Source organism: Stenella coeruleoalba (genome assembly GCF_951394435.1).
Source record: "Stenella coeruleoalba genome assembly, chromosome: 3".
NCBI classification, from domain to species: Eukaryota; Metazoa; Chordata; class Mammalia; order Artiodactyla; family Delphinidae; genus Stenella; species Stenella coeruleoalba.
Genome location: NC_137148.1, coordinates 111389650 through 111410046, shown reverse-complemented (window position 1 = coordinate 111410046; position 20397 = coordinate 111389650). Strand labels below are relative to the sequence as shown.

At 42.1% G+C, this 20397-nt stretch overlaps 2 protein-coding genes across 9 annotated transcripts in view; one reads left to right on the top strand and one right to left on the bottom strand.

Annotated features, from left to right (window-relative positions):
• Positions 1–4210, bottom strand: part of JADE2 (jade family PHD finger 2) — a 139984-nt gene extending 135774 nt beyond the window's left edge. For 3 of the 7 annotated variants that reach the window (XM_079916033.1, XM_079916043.1, XM_079916044.1), the window contains exon 1: positions 4067–4208. The gene's annotated coding sequence lies outside the window, so the exon portion shown is untranslated. Of the gene's footprint in view, positions 1–4066 lie in introns of all 7 variants that reach the window. The other 4 variants (XM_079916038.1, XM_079916040.1, XM_079916041.1 and 1 more) reach the window with 4 other exon arrangements.
• An 802-nt stretch (positions 4211–5012) lies between these two features.
• CDKN2AIPNL (CDKN2A interacting protein N-terminal like) lies at positions 5013–20335 on the top strand (the record flags this gene model as incomplete). Of its 2 annotated transcripts, XM_079917697.1 has the most annotated exons (3): positions 5013–5289; positions 6606–6705; positions 11387–20335. In XM_079917697.1, exons 1-3 carry the CDS (start codon positions 5051–5053, stop codon positions 11396–11398), a joined length of 351 nt encoding a protein of 116 aa, XP_079773823.1. In that variant the 5' UTR covers positions 5013–5050. The 2 variants fall into 2 exon arrangements, with proteins under 2 accessions (XP_079773823.1, XP_079773822.1); XM_079917696.1 differs by lacking the exon at positions 11387–20335 and having other exon boundaries at positions 6606–6732.
• Positions 20336–20397: the final 62 nt, after the last annotated feature.

Here is a 20397-nt window from a genome sequence, read left to right as displayed (position 1 = left end):
TGTTTTGTCCATGAAGCAGCCTAGGGATAGTGTCTACCTTCAGAGCAAAGGGTAAATTTGTTTACCATCCACATAAAAAAGATAATGTATTGCTCTGGGGCAAAGGTTGAGCAGGTTTGCTTACAGTCCTTTATAAAAGACTGATGTTCCCTGGGACTTCCCTGGTGGTCCAGTGGCTAAGACCCCATGCTCCCAATGCAGGGGGCCCGGGTTCGATCCTTGGTCAGGGAACTAGATCCCACATGTCGCAACTGAAGATCCTGTAAGCCACAACTAAGACCCGGCGTAGCCAAATAAATTAAAAAAAAAAAGATTGATGTTCCTTAAACTTGGGGTTCCTCGGTGGTCATACAAACCCACTGTGTGTACCTGTTTGTACCTTATCTACCTGGGCCCTTTGGCATAGCCCCTGTGGGACTTACGGGACAAGGGGAACCAATACAAACATGAAACTCATGTTTGCTCTGCTCTGAGTCACAAAGTTCTTTGTCTCTGTTTTAAGAGTCTTAAGTATTTTGCCAGCACCCACTGAAACTGTGGAAGCGTAACCTATTAGCTTGTAAGTGGGATAAAATCTTATATTCTTTGTTGCTCTTGACAACTCATACCTTGCATCATATATAAAAATTAACTTGAAATGAATCACAGACCTAAAAGTATAATCACAGACCTATAACATAAAACTATAAAACTTCCAGAAGAAAACAGAAATTTTTAGGTCACTGAGTTAGACAAAGATTTCTTAGATAGGACAAAGATTTGTCCTTAGATAGGACAAAGATTTCTTAGATAGGACAAAAAAGCATGGCTCATAAAAAAAATAATAAATTTGATTTCATCAAAATTAAAAACTTTTGCTCTTCAGAAAACACTGATAGGATTTTTAGGGCAGTAAAACTATTCCGAATGTTAGTATGATGATGGATACATGTCATTATGCATTTGTCAAAACCCACAGAATGTACAACACCAAGTGTGAACTCTAACATAAACTGCGGACTTCGATGAGAATGATGTGTCAACGTAACAGATGTGTCTCTGGTGAGAGCAGTTGGTAGTGCAGGAGGCCGTGTGTGGTGGGGGTCAGGGGAGGATGGGATATATGGAAACTCTCTGTACTTTCCATTCAATTTTGTTGTAAACCAAAAACTGCTCTAAAAAATAAAGTCTATTTTTTTTTTTTTTTAAAAAAGGGCAAGGGAACATTCCTGCACTGTTGGTGGGAATGTAAATTGATACAGCCACTATGGAGAAGAGTTCCTTAAAAAACTAAAAATAGAACTACCATATGACCCAGCAATCCCACTACTGGGCATATACCCTGAGAAAACCATAATTCAAAAAGAGTCATGTAGCACAATGTTCATTGCAGCACTATTTACAATAGCCAGGACATGGAAGCAACCCAAGTGTCCATCGATGGATGAATGGATAAAGAAGATGTGGCACATATATACAATATATATATACAATATATATATTTTATGGCTGAATATATATATTCAGCCATAAAAAGGAACGAAATTGAGTTATTTGTAATGAGGTGGATGGACCTAGAGTCTGTCATACAGAGTGAAGTAAGTCAGAAAGAGAAAAACAAATACCATATGCTAACACATATATATGGAATCTTAAAAAAACGGTACTGATGAACCTAGCGGCAGGGCAGGTATAAAGACGCAGATGTAGAGAACGGACTTGAGGACACAGAGGGGAAGGGGAAGCTGGGATGAAGTGAGAGAGTAGCACTGACATATATACACTACCAAATGTAAAATGGATGGCTAGTGGGAAGCAGCCACATAGCACAGGGAGATCAGCTTGATGCTTTGTGTCCACCTCGAGGGGTGGGATAGGGAGGGTGGGAGGGAGGCTCCAGAGGGAGGGGATATGGGGATATATGTATACATATAGCTGATTCACTTTGTTGTACAGCAGAAACTAACACAACATTGTGAAACAATTATACTCCAATAAAGATATTAAAAAAAAAACAGGGGCAAGGGATCTCAATAGACATATCTACAAAGAAGATATACAAATGGCCAATAAACACATGAAAGATGCTCAACATCATACAAAACAAAACCACAATGTGATACAGCCTTGTACCCACTAAGATGGCTATAAACAAAAAAAGGGAAAATAATAAGAGTTGACAAGGATGTAGAAAAATCGGAACCCTCATACATTGCTGGTGGGAATGTAGAATGGTGCAGACACTGTGGAAAACAATCTGTTAGTTCCTCAAAAAGCTAAACATAGACCTAGCAATCCACTATATACCAAGAAAATTGAAAATATATGTCCACGTAAAAACTTGTACATGAATGTTCACAGCAGCATTATTCATAATAGCCAAGATATAGAAAAAACCCAAATGTCTAGCAACTGATGAAAAGATAAACAAAATGAGGTATATTCATACAATGGAAGGTTACTCAGCCATAAAAAAGGAATGAAGTACTGACACATGCTACAACATGGATGAATCTTGAAAACATTCTGTAAGTGAAAGAGCTAGTCACAAGAAACCATTACGTTAAACGTCCAGCATAGGAAATCCATAGAGATAAAAAGTTCATTAGTTGTTGCCAGGGGCTTGAGGGAGTGGGGAGCAATTGCTAATGGGTATGGAGTTTCTTTTTGGGGTAATGAAAATGTTCTATATTCGTGTTGATGGCTGCACAAATCTGTGAATATACTAGAACCATTGAGTATTTTAAATTGGTGGATTTTATAGTATGTGAGTTATATATCAATAATGATGTTTTAAAATGAAGATGAAGTAGGAAAACTGATCCTTGTCTATATAAGTAAGTAACTTTAAGAAAACCTGAATCACAGAAATGAGTTAGAAACAATAAACTGGGCAGTAATTGGACTTGCCGCAGGGGCTGGTAAAATGTTAATATTATCTAATCATTTTAGGCTACTTTACGTTTTGAAAGTATAATGTTAACAAGATCATATTATAAAAAAAGAATACCTATTTGTGTACTTTTGAGTTGTTATAACCTGCATGCATGTCTGAATACGTTTGTGTGTAGGTACACATATTCATATGTCTCATCATTGTCAAAGATGATGCTAAATGAGCCAGTTGCTGGATGACCTCTTAGCTTTTTCACACCCTGGGGGGCGGAGTTAGCTGTGTAGCTGCAGCTGTTGGTCACAAAGCCCAGGTTCCTATTTCTGGGTCAACCTCTCCACCATACAATCAGGTGACCCACAATTTGGTTCCAAGAACGCTCATCAACATTTTTCAAAGTTTGGCCAGCTGCAGATGGACTCAATTACCTGGAGCCTAGACTCAACATCCACTGATGGGCCTGGGAGTCCACTATTTTTTTTTTTTTTTTTTGCCACATAATGCAGCTTGTGGAATCTCAGTTCCCCAACCAGGGACTGAACCTGGGCCACAGCAGTGAAAGCGCCGAATCCTAACCATTAGACCACCAGGAAACTCCCTGGGAATCTGCTATTTTAACAAGGCTCTCAGGAGATATAATCTGCACTCAGTTTTGGGAGCCCCAGCTCTGGGCACCTCTTCCTGGCTGATGTAGAGTAGCTGAGTTTGTCTTTGTTCACATTCTTCCTGTTCACCAGGGTGAGAGTAGTGTGCCTCCCTATTTTTAACCACAATGGGATGTCACTGAGCCTGTTGCTGGTTCTACAGGCACAGTCCACTCGTAAGACTGCCTGATATTTCCATTCTATATGGGGTTTCTGCCTGTTGGAGGCCCTGATGTCTCATCAGAAGCTGCAGAAGCAGCAGACAACACATAGGTGGCTCTGCCCCTCGGCCTCATTCACAATATAGGACCTACACTGGAATCCTGGATCCTGGATTCTAGGCTCAGCTCTGTACTTTGTCCCACATTTGATGGGGGATGATGGGGAAGCCTATTAGGTCAATAATTTCCCAAGGTTGATGGAGGCTCAAGTGGTTTCCCAGTTATTGTACTTGAACAGGATGGGAAATGCACCTCTTATGAGGAAGCTCTTCTGTTTGTCGATGGGTCTCCCTGACCCTAGGACAGACAGCATTGTTAGGCCAACTCACCTGCTCATCTCCTCTTGACACATCCAGTTTGGCTCCTCCCAACATCTTTTGGATACACCTGGTTAAAATCCTTCAGTGGCTCCCCATTCCTTTTAGGGTCCAGACCACAACTCCTTCCATGACCTACTGTTCTTGGTGATCTTTGCAGCCTCATGTCCTCCACTGTCCCCCACTTTAGGATCTGTCATACAGATCTTGCAGTTCTCTCACCAGGCCAGGCTCTCTTGCAGTGCCCTACTCTTTTTCATGTAATTAACTCTTGTTCATCTCTCTGCTCTCCAGCATCATTTCCCTGACCTCCAAGTCTGGATCAGGTCTCTTGCTTATTCATGGTCCTAGCACTCAGAGCCTTTATTAAAAGTTGTCAACTTTGAAAAGTTACCCTTGAGCAATTAAGTATTCACGACTGTAAAGTTCATTAGAGCAGCGCTCTGAATTTGCTCTCACTGCATCTCCAGCACGTAGCAAAGGGTCTGGCAGGTATTCAGTTGGATGGATTACTGGCTCCAGGAAGGCGGGCCGCAACCTGGGTGGAGTGTCGAGACCTCTGGGAATCGATAAAAGTAGATCCAGAGCAGCTACACCTATACGTCCTCAGAACTGGGGGCATCGGTCTGCGGGCCGGGTGCCCGGGGAATTCCCAGGGCAAGGACACAGTACAGTCCTGGCTGGCATCCGGCTGCCGAATTGGAGAGGGCCGCCCTTACTCCGTGCTTGGGAGGGCCTCGGTTTCCCTACTGGTTCCCCGCGGGGTGGGCCGAGAACTGCCCCTGCGGCCCCGGGGTAGACCCACTCCGGGGGCCGCCGCAGCTGCAGAAGTCTGAGGGGCCGGGCCGGGTGAGGCCGCCGCGCCCGCCGAGGGCGCTCCAGACCAGTCTTCTTGAGCAGTCGCTCGCAGCTGCGGCCCCTCTAGCTGCGGGGAGGTGGCGCAGTGCGTGTACGGAAGGCGGTGGGCGGGTCCGGCCCTCAGCGGCGGAGGGCGCCATGGTGGGTGGCGAGGCGGCTGCAGCTGTGGAGGAGCTGGTTTCTGGTGTGCGGCAGGCGACCGACTTCGCTGAGCAGTTCCGCTCCTACTCGGAGAGCGAGAAGCAATGGAAGGCCCGCATGGAATTCATCCTGCGCCACCTGCCTGATTACCGCGACCCGCCAGACGGCGGCGGCCGCCTGGACCAGCTGCTGTCCCTCTCCATGGTCTGGGCCAATCACCTCTTCCTGGGTTGCAGGTGCGGACCCCTGGCGGCTGGCTGACCCTGTCCCGATCCGCAGCCCTCCCCCAGGGCTGACCCCTGCCCAAGGCTGACCCTGCCCCCAAACTCCAACTGTACTAGAAAGGCCTAAGGCAGGTTTCCATCCTAGCCAATCCTTTGGAAAGATACTTAATCTCTCCGAGCTTTAGTTTCCTCATCTGGAAAATTAGTTGTGATGACTACAGTCTTAAAGGGTGAAAAGCACTTAGCACAGGCTGTCATCTCTCAAGAGCTCTATACATGCTAGGCGTTCGATTTGCCATTGTTATTTATATTATTATTATTACTTCAAACTGTCACCTTTGCAGAGGGCATTTTAAGCTCATTAGCTCCTTTCTTCCACATGGCAAACGTGCAGGGACAGAAACTCAGACCTCCAGTTTACATCTTCGAAGCTGAGAGAGGGAAAGAGACATACCTAGGGTCATGCAGCATCTAGCAGGATTGGTGGATTTTACCATTTATGGCAGGATGTAGTCTGCGGCCCTTGTCTTTTTCTCCCCGTGTCCTAGTCTGCTGGACCCTGTAGCAAGAAGCAGTCTTTGCCTCTCTGCCTTTCCTTTTATCAAAATAACAAATGCCTTCAAGGGACTTTTTGAAGTGGCGCTCCCTCTGCCACTCCATGAAGCAGGTGGCAAATCTTGAGGCTCCCACATCCTTTTATTTAGCATTTCCTGAAATTGTGTTAGGATAACGAGATGACTTGGCTTAGTCCTGGTTTCTGTGCTCCTTATGGCTGTCTGGTCACATGGTCCCTCCAGCCCTAAGCTGCTTGGTGGTGTTTTCAGATTTGGGGAGTTATTAGAACTGGATATGGGGAAGCAGTGCCTGCTGTATCCCTCCCTTTTCTCTGACTTCCAGGTTCCTCTAGTAAATTCTGGTTAACAGGATCCAAGATTAGGCAAATGTCAGAAAATTGGACAAATGAACAAATAATGTTATTCCGTTAGACCAATACTCCACATGTTCAAAAAAATAAAAAAGAATTTTGGCCCTCATATCATATCCGTGAATATATACTGCCAGAGGTACACTGCCTCTATTTTTGTAAGTCTTGTTTGTTTTGTAAATCTTAAAACACCTGCTCCATTGGCATCCCTAGTGCTGCTTCTGTATCCACATGCGCAAGAACTATTTTCTGACTTGATGCTGAACATCTATCAGTTTCCCCAGTAGTATCAAATCGTTCCTCTGAGAGTTGAGTTTATAGTCCATCTACCTGCAATTTCTTTTTAGCCCACAGTGACAATAATTCTTCCACGGTTTTTATCTTACTACTTTTTATCGTGCAGTTACAACAAAGACCTTTTAGACAAGGTGATGGAAATGGCTGATGGGATTGAAGTGGAAGACCTGCCACAATTTACTAACAGAAGTGAATTAATGAAAAAGGTAAACAGGATTTCCAAGTGCATTTGAAATGGTATAGAGCTAACGGCCCCTGCCTTTATGATGATGTATTAGAGTATATTGTTTTCTGAATGCTCTTGTTTACTACCCCAATCTAAGCCCTTTCATTTTATTTCTCTGTAATTGGTATAAGCCTTTTCATAACTAGAGAACAACTCAGTAGATAAATTATGCATTGTTGGTAGAGTAACACATAAACTCAACCTCTTCAGTTCCTTTAGGAAAATTCTGTTTTGAGCTTTTTGCTTGAATTTTAAGAAAATGTTGGTTAGAGTGCTACAGTTTCCCACTTATTAAAAAATCTTGTTGGTAACATTAACTCAACCTTACCCCAGTCGTTGAGGACCCCACCAGACCTGTTTGGACCCTCTGACTTGCTGATGGAAATGTAGATGGAGTAATATCGTCATAGCTTTTCCCTATTCTGCCAGGCTTGTTCTGATCTGAGGCTGTGGATTTTTTACATGGTGAGCTGCTGCCTGTCAAGCCTTGAATCTGGGTCCTTTGGCTGGGGCCATGGAGAGTGTGGCAGAAGGAAGCTCAGAGGATGGGGCTGGGCGTCCCAACTGCTTTTCACAATCTCCCAAGATATGGTTTTTCTCATTTGCCCTGGTCTCCTCAGGCAACAAAATTAATTGCTTCCTCATCTCCCATAGTTTATTTCTTTAGCACTTTACCCAGACCTTTTTAAGAGCAGATTGTAAGCTTCTTGAGGGAAGAGATGGTGCTTAAGATATTAGTCCTTCTAATTCCAAAACCTAGCATAGGCATAATCCAGAGAAGATGCTCAGAAAATGCTTACAAAATTGACCAAAGCAAAAGAGTAAAGACTGCTGGCCTCTCTTATAGTTCTATTGTCAGAAACATAGGTAAGCCCTTGCTTCACCCTAGTTGGTTCTTTTTTTTGGGAAGCTGGGCATATAAAAAGGTTCCCTTTAGGGCTTCCCTGGTGGCGCAGTGGTTGAGAGTCCGCCTGCCGATGCAGGGGACACGGGTTCGTGCCCCGGTCCGGGAGGATCCCACATGCCGCGGAGCGGCTGGGCCCGCGAGCCATGGCCGCTGAGCCTGCGCGTCCAGAGCCTGTGCTCCGCAATGGGAGAGACCACAACAGTGAGAGGCCCGCGTACCGTAAAAAAAAAAAATAAAAAAAAAAAAGGTTCCCTTTAGTGTGAGTGTCAGGAGCTAATCAAATCCTCAGCTGCCCAGAAAGTACTTCAGCCCCAAACAGCACACCCCGCATGATTTCAGATATTTTTCTTTAAAAAAGTATTGTTTTTTAATTGAACCTGGAATCAAAAGTTCAGGTTGTGTTCAAGGGCCTATTTTGTTTTTAAAATCTGTTAACAAGGCTGTTGTTTGTAGCCTGGGAGCCGTTGTGAATTGGGAGTTTGTGACTTTTTGGATTCTCTTATATAATATTTTTAAAAAACCTCTAGGAAGTCCTTCAGTATCCTAGCGGTGAGGTTCCTGGGGCCCAGGCATGGGGTGTCTAGATAATTTCCAGCCACCTGATTGCCCCCCATTCGTCAGGGCAGGCAGGGAATAGGATGAGCCTTTACTTCCTGACTGCTCATGGCCGATTCTTTCCTTGGCCTTTTGGTCTTAAGAGGTATTCTGCTCTCCGTAAGATCCATTTTCACATAAATTTTGTTATACTTCTCTGTCTCTTTCCAGTCATACTGGGATATTAGAGGTCAGAACACTTCACGATATTTGGGCTTCAGACTCCAGAAGAGACTAAGGAGGTTTTGTAATTAATATGCATGTCCCTAACATTATCCATAGGCTAGTGTGAAGAAGCATATGTATGTGTGTTGAGTTTCTAAACTGTTATAAACATTGTAAAGGGGTCTTGAACCTCAGAAATATAGGGAGCCCTGTCCTGGGATGTTCATTTTTGACACTTTAATTGCACAGTGTCAGTCTCCAGAGAAGAGTCCTCAGAAATGAACTTTGGCATTCCTGAAACCAGTTCTGCCATCAGACTAATTAATGATTGGCACCTGGCTACCTGGAAGAAGCCTACAGGGAGCCTGTATTTCTGTAGCGCTTGTTGATTATATATGTTTGAACTTCCTTCAAATAAGACTTATGTTTTCTTAGTAACCAAGTTTTAGACTGTTGATGTCACTGAAAATGAAGCTAAGTTGATCCTGAAAAGTGAGATACTTAGAGGATGTGTAGAGTTTTGCCAGTTGGTAAGAGTCTTTTAGATAAGCCTGTCCTGAGAACAAGTCATCTGATCTCTGTGCCGTGACAGAATTGTGTTGTGTTGAAGGCTGTCCCTTCTCTTTTGAAGGCTACCCTGAGAGCCCACTGGAAAGAGAGCCCTGGGAGCTTTGCAGCAGTTTTTTTTTTGTCTTCTTGCCTGAGGTTTTTGCATGTAATAGATAGAGGCTGGCAAACATTAAGCAACATTGCCAGGCCAGAAACAAAAAACAAAAACAAAAAAACTTTGATGTTGAGCCATGCACCTGAAAAGGTCAGTTGTAGTTCTTTGATCCTTAGCTCTAAAATTATTTTACTTGGGTTTTGAAGCTAGCTAGCAAGTGGAAATGAATCGCCTGGCATTATTGGTATCCTGAGACTGAATAGTGAAGATAACTTAGGGACATAAGTTCTTTAAAGTAAGATTTTAAAAATACTTTATGGTTATTCTGCAGTTTTAAGGCCAGTACACCTCTGTGGTCTGTCCAACTCTGTTTTTTTTGGCAGGGGAAGGGGGATGTGGAATCTGAGAAAAGAAATGAGCATTGGTCTCTGACAGGTGGTATTTGTCAGATATTTGCAGTGTATGGTTTTTTTTGAAAAAGGGGGATTCAGACAAATATATTGAACAGTCTCAGTTATCTAACAGCCCTCCCTAGGTACCTACTAGCAGACTTTGTGATTAACCAACCAGCTTTACCCATTAATGAGCAATAATTAACAAAGAGCAGCAGCTCACTCAGGAATGATGTTATTACTAAGACTGTCAGAGTTTATATTTCCAAGGCATTGTCTTAAGGAGAAAGAGGAGTGATTGACTAAGAAGTTATCATTATTGGCTCAAAAAATCTGTCCACTTAATTCCTTCATTTTTCCTAAAAACATTTTTTTTAATAAATTTATTTTTATTTATTTTTGGCTGCGTTGAGTCTTCGTTGCTGCGCGCAGGCTTTCTCTAGTTGCGGCAAGCAGAGGCTACTCTCCATTGTGGTGCGTGGGCTTCTAATTGCGGCGGCTTGTTTTGCAGAGCACGGGCTCTAGGCGCACAGGCTTCAGTAGTTGTGGCACACGGGCTCTAGACTGCAGCCTTAGTAGTTGTGGCGCATGGGCTTAGTTGTTCCGCAGCATGTGGGATCTTCCCAGACCAGGGCTGGAAGCTGGGTCCCCTGCATTGGCAGGCGGATTCTTAACCACTGTGCCACCACGGAAGTCCCCCCTAAGAACATTTTTGTCCAAGAGGGAAAGTGGCAGTATGGAAAGTGACTAAATATGAAATGTGAAAGAAGTTGGAAACACAAGTGTGCCTGCCTTTCAGGAGGTTTTTTGTGCATTATATACGGTCTTGGCAAGCTCTAAAGTAATGGAGCAGCCACTCCATTGGTGGAAAGAGATGTGATTCTAATAAGATGGCAACTATTTGTGAGTATTTAAAAAATTTTTTTTCAGCTTATCAGATTAGTTAAATCAGGTTTTGTCTTGTATCCTAAGATAAATGCTCCATGGAGCTACCTTTCTTTTCCCTTTATCCACAGAAATAGAAGAAGCCAGAAAAGCTCTGTCTGACCCCACAGGCCAGTCTGTTGCCTGGTGCCCAGGCTGAGTGAATCACCTGCCAGCACCTTGAGTCAAAGACCATACTTGCAGCAGCCAAAGCCAGTGGCAACTCTTCTGCTATAGCCTTGGTCTATCCTATTGGAAATTTGAGAGATGGCTTAGGGGATTCTCTTTCCTTTTGGACTAAAGATGGTTTCTTTAGGTGATACTGCATTCTCCTAAAAAGAGGAAGCCCTCTTATATTTTGCTTTTGCTGAGGAATTTCGCTTCACTTCTCAAAGACTGGAGTGACAGGCTTAAGCTAGGAAATAGGTCATACCTTGAAAACTCTGCTTACTAAAAAGAGTCTCAGACTGATTCACTTGCACTGCTAAATGTTAAGGAAATCCATTCAAATAGAAGGTGACAGACAAAATAATTTCTTTGCACCCTGCTTAAAAGTTGTCTAAAGCCAAGTTTAAATTTACCAATGGTGCTAGAGAGTACCCAGAAAGAATATATCTGCTTCAGTTCACCACTTTTAGAAGACATGCAGTTTCTGTAGTTTCTAACAGTGTGAAATCCAGAAACCTATAACCTTCACATCTCCTAAATATCCTGACTCAATGTGAAATGTGTAAATTACTATCTGGATTCAACTGATTTTAATTTAGAACAATAAGTGTTTATGTGATTCTGTTTTTAGAAGCCTTCACTGCAGAGCATGCCATGGAAAAAGTTATTTTTTAAGTATTTCTGTTATCACTTTAAATTGTGAACATTTATAGATCACAAGTGACAAGACAAAAAAATTAGACTCTGGCTTCCAAATGGATAGTATGGTCAGTGTTTTGCTGAATTTTCTCTATGTAAGACTACATGGTTAGACTACATGGTTACTAACTTTTTCTTTTTTTCCTAGCATCAAAGCTAAGGCAGAAGATTCATCACATTTTCATCATTAGTTACAGGCTTGGAAAGGAGGCTGGAATGAATATGACATTGACCTCAGCAGCTCTCTTAAGACTCTTGATATTAACAACATGTAGGAAAGAGGCAATTGGAATGAAAGGGAATCTTGTCTAGATTGGCGTTTTAAAAGTTCTCATTCTTCTAGTAGCCATCATTGTAAAAGTATGCATGGATATTTATGTATTTATAAATCATGCCCTCTTTTTTATTTTCAGGTTTTGAATGTTGGTCAAAATGCCTATTTTTTTTTTTAATGTTGATGTAATAATGGCAGGTAGTGAATTTTACACTTTGGATTTTTCAACAATGTACCTTTATGTGTGATTCTGCTTTATGGTCTTTTTTCCCTGCCGACTGAGGTAAACCATATCCCTTATTTCTTCCTGAAGTTTACACCATCCATGTACCCTATTGCCACACACACTTCATCTTTTTTTAAAGAGTTGAGTGAAAATCAAATCATAGGCTTCAGGTATCTACCAGCTCATGGGAAGAGGCAGCCTATAAAAAAGCCTTATTTTAAAACTCATTGACACAAGATTCCACAGCTTGTTCCAGGCAGCCAGTTGATTGTAGGTTCTCTACAAAGCCTTCCAGGCCGCTGAATAAAGCCTATATTCTCCTTTTCTGCAGGGAGCCTGAGGCTTCAGTATCCTGGGCTTGAGGAATTGCCTTGTACAAAGTCCCTCAAGAAATACTTGCTTATTAGTGCAGTGCTGCTTTGCTCTGAAATTCTGGTTTTATTAATTTCCCCCTTTCAGTTGATGTATGTTTCTTACCCCCTCCCTGTTCCTCTTTCTTATTTAGTACCCACTCTTAAGTACTTATCTCCAGGCATAAATACAGAGAGGGACTTCATTTGGGGGGCAACAACGTAACAGTCACAGCAGGATTCACTTATCACTGTACGGGACAGGGTGGCAGAATACAACAGTGGACCAGCCTTAGCTTAATCTACTGGTAAACTCAGGTCACTGAAGTGCTGAAGAGGAGAGCAACTGTGGGAGCGTGGTGTCTGGGAGCAGAGAAGTAGGATGACTCTCACCCATGGCTCAAGGTTAAGGCCAAACAGCATACCACATCTCTGTGCAGCTTCTAGCTCTAATCTGTAGTGACCACTAGGATGGGCCAAGTGAAGACCTCAGGACCTCTGACAGGCCACTTTTCTCCTGTGGCCTTCCCTGGAAAATTAAGATCATAGAAATAGCTACCACAAAGACCTATGGCAAGGATTAAGATGTTAGAGGGCCAAGCACGGTGCTCAGTGAGACTTGGCCTCTCTATAAGATATAAAATAAAATGTCCTATCAGGAACATATCCATTGCAAAGTCTTTATATAGTTTTTGAAGACTTCTCTAGTTAATCAAATTTTCTGGTGCCATTTTCTAGTGGGTTTTCTCTATTTCCTCAGTTTAAGCTGCCCTTTTTTTAAAAGTTTTTAAAAATAAGCTTTTATTTTAGAACAATTCTAGATTTACAGGAAGTCTGCAAAGATAGTTCAGAGTTCCCATATACTCTGCACAGTTTCCCCTATTACTAGCATCTTACATTAGTATGGTACATTTGTTATAATTAATGAACCAATATTGATACACTATTAACTAATGTCCACACTTCATTGAGACTCCCTTAGTTTTCACTTAATATCCTTTTTCTGTTTCAGGATCCCATTACTCTTCCCAGGATAAGCTGCCTGTTTTTCATCTTACCTTCACAACCTCTGTGGCTATCTCACCTATAAAATTAATCAGTATTTTAGAATTTTATCCTTTGTTTTTTTGGAGTGGAAAGTGGCATAGAAATCTAAAATTTGCATTGCAGCACTCCTTGTGCAAGTAAAATGGCCCTCTCTTAGATCTGAAACTGGAGCTCACACCAGATTTAAGCTGCAAGCTACTGGTCTCTTCATATATACAGCCCTCCCCAAGATGGGGTGAGGATCAAGTGAGATCACAGGAAGGGACGTGGTAAATAAAGTATTACTGCAAGTAATGACTAGGAGAGGATCTTATCTGTTAAAAGACATAAGTCTCAAGACCTTTTGAGAAGCAAGTACTGTTGATCCTTGAACAACCCAAGGATTCAACCAACTGCAGATCCTGTACATATTTATTGCAAACAATTTACATGTAAATGGACCTGTGCATTTCAGACCTGTGTTTGGGTGACCTATACTAACAGTACAGTTTAGGGTTCTCAGTTAATAGTGATGCCCTTTCATGTTATCCAGAAAGTTGCTTTTTGAAACATTCCTCAGAGTCTGTGGCCCACCTGATCAATACTCTCTACCTTTGCAAAGGAAAGGATTCCCTCTGAACTTTTCCAGGATCCACTTGGACCTGTGGCTTACCTATTCTGTGGGCACTGGGAGGAATCACATTAACTATCACTGCCCATCCTCTGTTGCTTTGCTATCTGTAGTAAGTGGTAGTGAAAATACAAATTGTTGTATCTGACGTGAGATATATATACCCTAACCATCAGGTGACTTGTGTTTTCCAGCTGTCCAGCTCTAAAGTCTCTGCCTGGGTACCCTTATGTCTGGAAGGAGACTGTCGACTTCTGGGGTCTGAGGCCTGTCATCTAGTTATCTTGTCATCTAGTCCTGGCTCTCATTCTTGACTAGTTTAGGGATACCTTTCAGTTCTGTAGGAATAAGAGTAAACATAATCCTTAAGAGGAGAGAATTTTAGAACTTAAACAGGTTGGTGGTCGTATGGAAATTGCTTCCTTCAACAAATAAATGCATGCTCTCCCTCTCCCTCTTAAGAAAGAGAACCTCGCCTGGCTTTTCATTAAAATAAATAGCCAGAGACCCTATTTAAATGAAAAGCAAGCCTGCTAATTTCTTTCCCAAAGTTTACTCTGTCCCTTCTAAGTTATAACACCCAGGGCAAGGGGTGGTAGTATTGACTGCCTTTCTCATTTTGGTTTGGAAGGTTTTTTTTCACACCGCCAGCAGTAGAGGCACAGTCCTTTGCATGTGCTCCTATCAGAGATGGAGGTGGGCCTGAAGCCTTGCTCACAGACAAGAGTACCAGCTGAGGAGGTGGGGTAACAAAGACTTCATCACCTGAACAGATTCCCTCGGAAATCAAACAGAAAGTAAAAGTTGAGACTCTTAAGCTCCTATTAGAAAGGAGCTAATTCCTACCTGTTCTAGACCTGGGCATGTGAACCAGAGCTTTTTTCCTTGATAGTGCTGTCAGACAAGGATACCTCTTTAGAACATAATCCAGGTAGTCACAGCCCAAGTCCCATCCTCCTTTCCCAGCTTAGTGAAAAAAAAAAAAAAAAGCCAGTGAACCAAAAATACCCTTTAATATGGCCCTTCAACTTACTTGCCTAGGAGAAAAAAGCTGTTAGGGGCCTGAGGCGGGTCTTTTTTTTTTTTTAAAAAACATCTTATTTTTGGCTGTTGGGTCTTAGTTGCGGCACGCAAGCTTCTTTCTAGTTGCAGCACGCAAGCTCAATAGTTGCAGCGTGTAGGCTTAGCTGCCCTGCAGCATGTGGGATCTTGGTTCCCTGACCAGGGATCAATCCCGCGTCTCCTACCGCTAGACCACCAGGCAAGTCCCCTGAGGCAGCTCTTGGTCCACCCCTGCTTTAGTGGAGGGGCAATTAACAGTAAGGTCAACCTTGAACTGCATGGGCCTAGTGATTAAAGCCCTTGCTTTGCTGTGAATGCTAGCACCAAAATCTCATGCTGTTAGGGCTGCATTTTTCCTTCCCTTCGGCATTTTCTCTTATTAAGAATGTTTAATTATCCCCAGTAGTTGTGAACTGGTAGTAATTCCTTCCTCTTGAGTTCCTCAGTGTAGGGATCTGCACTGTGTGGATGATTCCTACTTTATTGGAGGATTCCGTAGAAAAACCAATGTCTGTATAAGTACCTGGCACTTAGTGAATTGCTTCATTTCTGCCCTACTTTCCCTTTGAGGCCACGCTGGGAAGATATGAAATGTTTCAACTAAAATTTACATAAAATAAAAATGACCACCCATAATCACCCCACCGGACCAGTCTCCATTCCCAAAGCTGCAAAAGGGTGGACCTAACATGCAGCTTGGCACCCATTAGGTGCCAACGTATCAGTAGTTATGTTGACAGAACAAATGGCAGCAGGCACTGAACAATGCAGCACAAATTAAATGCCAGGCTGTTTTGGACAGGGGGCAGAAGCAGGATGGGGAAAGGGGTCAGCACGTGGCCAGCCTTGGAATCCCTACCTCTAGGGGTCTGGGGCTTGCAAAGGCTGTGGGTATGCTCCTTTCTCCATGAACAGCATAGCTGCCTGGCAGAAAGCTTGCCCAGGAGTCTCATACTGTAAACTGACTGGACTCTTTATCACTTTGGGTGTGAATTTTGGGCCCCAGACTATTGGAAACATTTGGGCTTGGACCAACACCTACAGTCCTCACTTCCCCTTAAACCAGCTGTTCTCAACTTCTCAGGTGGTGAGAATGACTCATGCTTCCTTCTGCCTTTGTGCTTACCAAATTTATTATGACTAGGTTCTACTTTTATAACAAAAAACAAAGCCGCTAATTCAAAAGTGTCCCCAGAGGATTCAGAGCTTGGACCCTTGGAGGTCCACTGCTGTCCTGTTGGCCTCCTCCCTACGCCTGTGCATATGCTGCCAGAGGTTATCTGGAAAGCAGTTCCCAGTGTTTGGCTCCAATCTTTGGTACTTATATTGTTGCTCTTACAGCCTGATCCCTCAAACTTAGGTCTTGAGAGGGTGCCATGGTGACTGTGGTCTGTTCTCAAGCTGCTCTGTGCACAATACCCAGCCCCTGCCAAAGAACCAATGTGTAAGGGCTAACGAAAGCTAGGAAGGAAACCTTCTCCCTAACAGATGGTATCATCAACTTACCACCAGGCCTCAGTACTGCCCTCGCTGATCTTTCTGGCTTGCGAGAGATCTCTTGTACCCACCTCTGGGATTGACAGTCTTCATTCTAAAGGCAGCTTTCCAGCGGATGTTCCAGGGAGTCTCCACCTGAAACCACAGTCTTATGTGTTCATGCAGGTACAGTCCTATAGCTGAGGCCCACTACAGTACAGCAAGGTCACTAATCTAGCTTTTCTTTGGAGGCGATATTCTAGGCCTTTAGCTGAAGCTGAAGCCATGAGCTAAAGTCTCTGGATTCTTTTCTATTCTCTGCTCAGGACGGTTATAAGAACAAGAAGCTTCCTGTTCCTGTTGTCTTTCTACTAGCACCAACACAAAAACATAAAACATAAAAGCTCCCAACTCAAGTTTTGTAGAATGACTTTATGCAGATGCCAGCCAAAGAGCTGCAAACCTCTCGGCATTTGACATTCTTCTGTTCAAGAGTGCTGCTAGTCCAATTTAGCTGGTGGGCTACAGTATTCTTGGCACAAGGCCTTGTTTGTAAAGGGGGAAGGGAAGAGGGCTTCAGACAGGAAGCAGCATTAAGAGTTCTGCCTTAAGTGTGCTTACATTTGCACTTTGGCAGCCCTCAAGACACCACAAAAGCCCTCCTGCATTCCAGGAAGAATGACAACTAAATGATTCAGGTTGATGGTGCTTGAGGTCAGCTCTAATATCCCCCCAAAGGACTACAGAAGCATCACACTTGTAACCAAATGAAGACCATCACCACAAAAAGACCTAACCAGCTAAAAGGTTACTTGCTTTTACTCAGCAAAGTACACTCTATATTTAGAGTCTTTCCAAATATATGATTCCAGAAGTCAATGGTAAACAAAAGCATCTTGTGGCCAAGCTTCAGCACTAAGTCAACGGCAGAGTTCCTGACAGTCCATGCAGGCTTCTAGCCCAAGTCTGAGTCCTCCATGTGCCAAATGGGAAACTTGGAGCTTTTCCTTCCAGGCCTCTTGATTTCAACCAGCAAGGAACTAATGTTGCTGAACTAAGAGAGTTTTGTATAGGGTGCACCTCGTTCATCTTTTGGGCCCATCTAAAAGAAAGCCCTAGTCCATGCAATGAACAGAAAACTTAAAAAACCTCAGGTTATTATTGACAAAGTTGTTTTAAAAACCTGTAGTGATGGTGGGGAGAAATTACTGAAAAAACAGCACACACATCTGTGTGTGTGTTTCTAATATATCTTTGTGCTCTATATCATGTATTAGAACAAGATAACTAGAATTTCCCCATATCAGACAACAGTTTAGTTTTTCCCCAACTAGATGGGAACTGAAGTACCATCTTTGCACAAGGCCCCTGTCCTATGGACAATTTCATTTACCTTTAATAGCTTTCCACCTATGGACTTTTCTGTTTACATACATAATCCCCACATACCAGATTCCTTTGGGACTCTGCATTGCTGAATGCACTAGAAAGGAATTGTAATAACACCAAGACCTAAAAACTTGATCTCTCTTAAAACCTGGGAGAATTGGTTACCTTAGACATAACTCTAAATTGTTTTTGAGCCCCAGGCTTCTGTCTTTTAAAAGAGTACTAAATGGGGCTTCCCTGGTGGCGCAGTGGTTGAGAGTCTGCCTGCCGATCGATGCAGGGGACACGGGTTCGTGCCCCGGTCCGGGAAGATCCCACATGCCGCGGAGCGGCTGGGCCCGTGAGCCATGGCCGCTGAGCCTGCGCGTCCGGTGCTCCGCAACGGGAGAGGCCACAACAGTGAGAGGCCCGTGTACCGCAATCAATCAATCAATCAATCAAGAGTACTAAATGAATAAATTAAGACAGGTACCTCGTTTACTGGGCACACAACAGACTTACTAAATAAGCCACCTTCAATAGCTTTCCTCTCCACTACCTTCCACTACATGAGGAAGAATTTTTAGATCAGTTTCAGAAGTTATTCATATTCATGGAACTTTTAAATTTTGCGGGGTGTGTGTGTGTCTGAACAGACTCAAGGATATTTCTAGGAAGGGGAAAAAAACTGGTGTATAAGTCAAGAGTGCTTTCTATCAGAGATCAGAGTGTTCCTATATCCAGACTTTACTTGTTTACATTACAAAAAAAAGTGGAAAATGGTGAAAACCTCTTCACTGGATAGATACGAGTCTATATAAAACTCAATCAACATGATATTTTCACAAAGTGGGATGAATATTTAAGTTCAGTAGAATTTTAAAACTAAACTCAATCCCTTAACATCTCTTAAGGGATAGTATAGTTATTGGCTAAAAGACCAGACGGCCTGGGTTCAAATCCCAGCTCTATCAGATACTGGCTGGTTGACTTTGAGAAAGTTACTTGATCTGTACCTAGTTTCCTCATCTGTAATATGGTAGTACCCACCTCATAAGATTACTCTGAGTTTGAAATGTGATCACGTTAAAGTGCTTAGAATAGTGCCTCGCACAGAGTTATGTTAGAGGTACTGTTACAGAGGAATTGCACATCACAAATGCACTTAATCTTTAACATAAATCCAAATTTGTACCAAAATAAATTAGTTCTAGCCTCTTGCTGTACCATACATTTATAAAATTTATGTAGTAAATTTTAGAGTAAACATTCTTTGCATGACATGACTTTGTAAATTGAAGTGCATCTGGTATTCAACCAAAGAAACAGGAATCTGTTCCAAGGCTGAAGAAAAAAATTGTGAAGAGTCATTGAGAGATGGAACATTCCTAAGAATTTTCTCCAATAGGAATGGGGGCTAGATATGAGTTTTATGCATGTGTTGAATTTAGGAATTAGAGCTCATTAACTCCCTGCGAAGTAAGATGTAACTTCCTTATAATTATCTATCAATACTTGAAATATTTCAGTTTTAAATAGGGAAAACAGGTTAAGGATAAAAATAGATTTTGAAGTAGTATCCAAATAACATTTAATGAAATAAGAGGGGAGACTATCATAGCTACTGTATATTTAATCTAAGAGACAGTCACTGGAGTACATGTCTAAAGAAACTGTTTTAGAGCTGAATATAGAAGTATCACACATTTGATATGACCAAAAAGTACCGTTAAATAAAGCATCTTTTTTTGGGGGGGTGGGGGTATAATTCCAGTGAGTTAACTCTCAATTGTATCAAAAGTTCCCTAAGATCATACTTACCCCCAAATTTCCCAAGTATTAACTTTTAAAGGGAAACATCAGCACTTATCCTTTCTAAAATTTGCTTAATAAATAGAACCTATAGATATTGCCATCCTACAGTCTTCCAGTAGAGGAATCAGTCTTTCAATAGAAAAGCTGTTAGCTTACTAAGCTAGTATGAATGTGTAAGAAACTCTTGGGGTTAATGAAATAGCTCTTTTAACTACTAGAAAGACTACACAGGTAGTTCAACAGAATTTACTTGTATATTTTCCATTTTCTATACTATTTGAAGGCATAGGATAGCTTTGTTATTAGCTTTCTTCAATATTGTGTTTTGTTTACCAGTAAATGAAAATGCAGTACAAATTTTATACAACTTAGGAGATTAAAAAAAAAAATCTCCACAAGAGAAAGCAACTCAGCAGGCCCTGGTGTTAAAACATTTTTCCAGAATAAAAAGATAGGCAATTGCATTAAAAGGCAGTTTTCAAATATTTAAATTACACCAAGATTCCTTCCAAATATCTGCCTTGTTCAAACCAATGCAACAAGTTCTTATTTATTGTTAATAGTGGGGCATGAGTTTTTGGTAAATGTTGACAGTTTACTTTTTTCCATTATCAAAAATCTTTTAAAGTGCTATCAAGCAGCAAAATAAGTTGCATCAGCTCTCTGCTCATGGTAGAGGTGCCAATTCCTCGTGGTGGAGGTGCAAATTGTGAAATCCCAAAAGGTAGAGTTTAACAGTAAGTAGTGCATGAAGAAACAGTAACAAGTGGCCTAAATACAGAGTTGGACAGAATCAAACCAGTTATGTCTATAATTGCTCAAATGAAACTAATATAGGTACATTCAAAATAAAGTTTGAGATTATAATTGGTGTTTAGAATCAAATTTGAAGAAATTTCTTGATAAAATATAAATCTGTTCTTTTGAAATT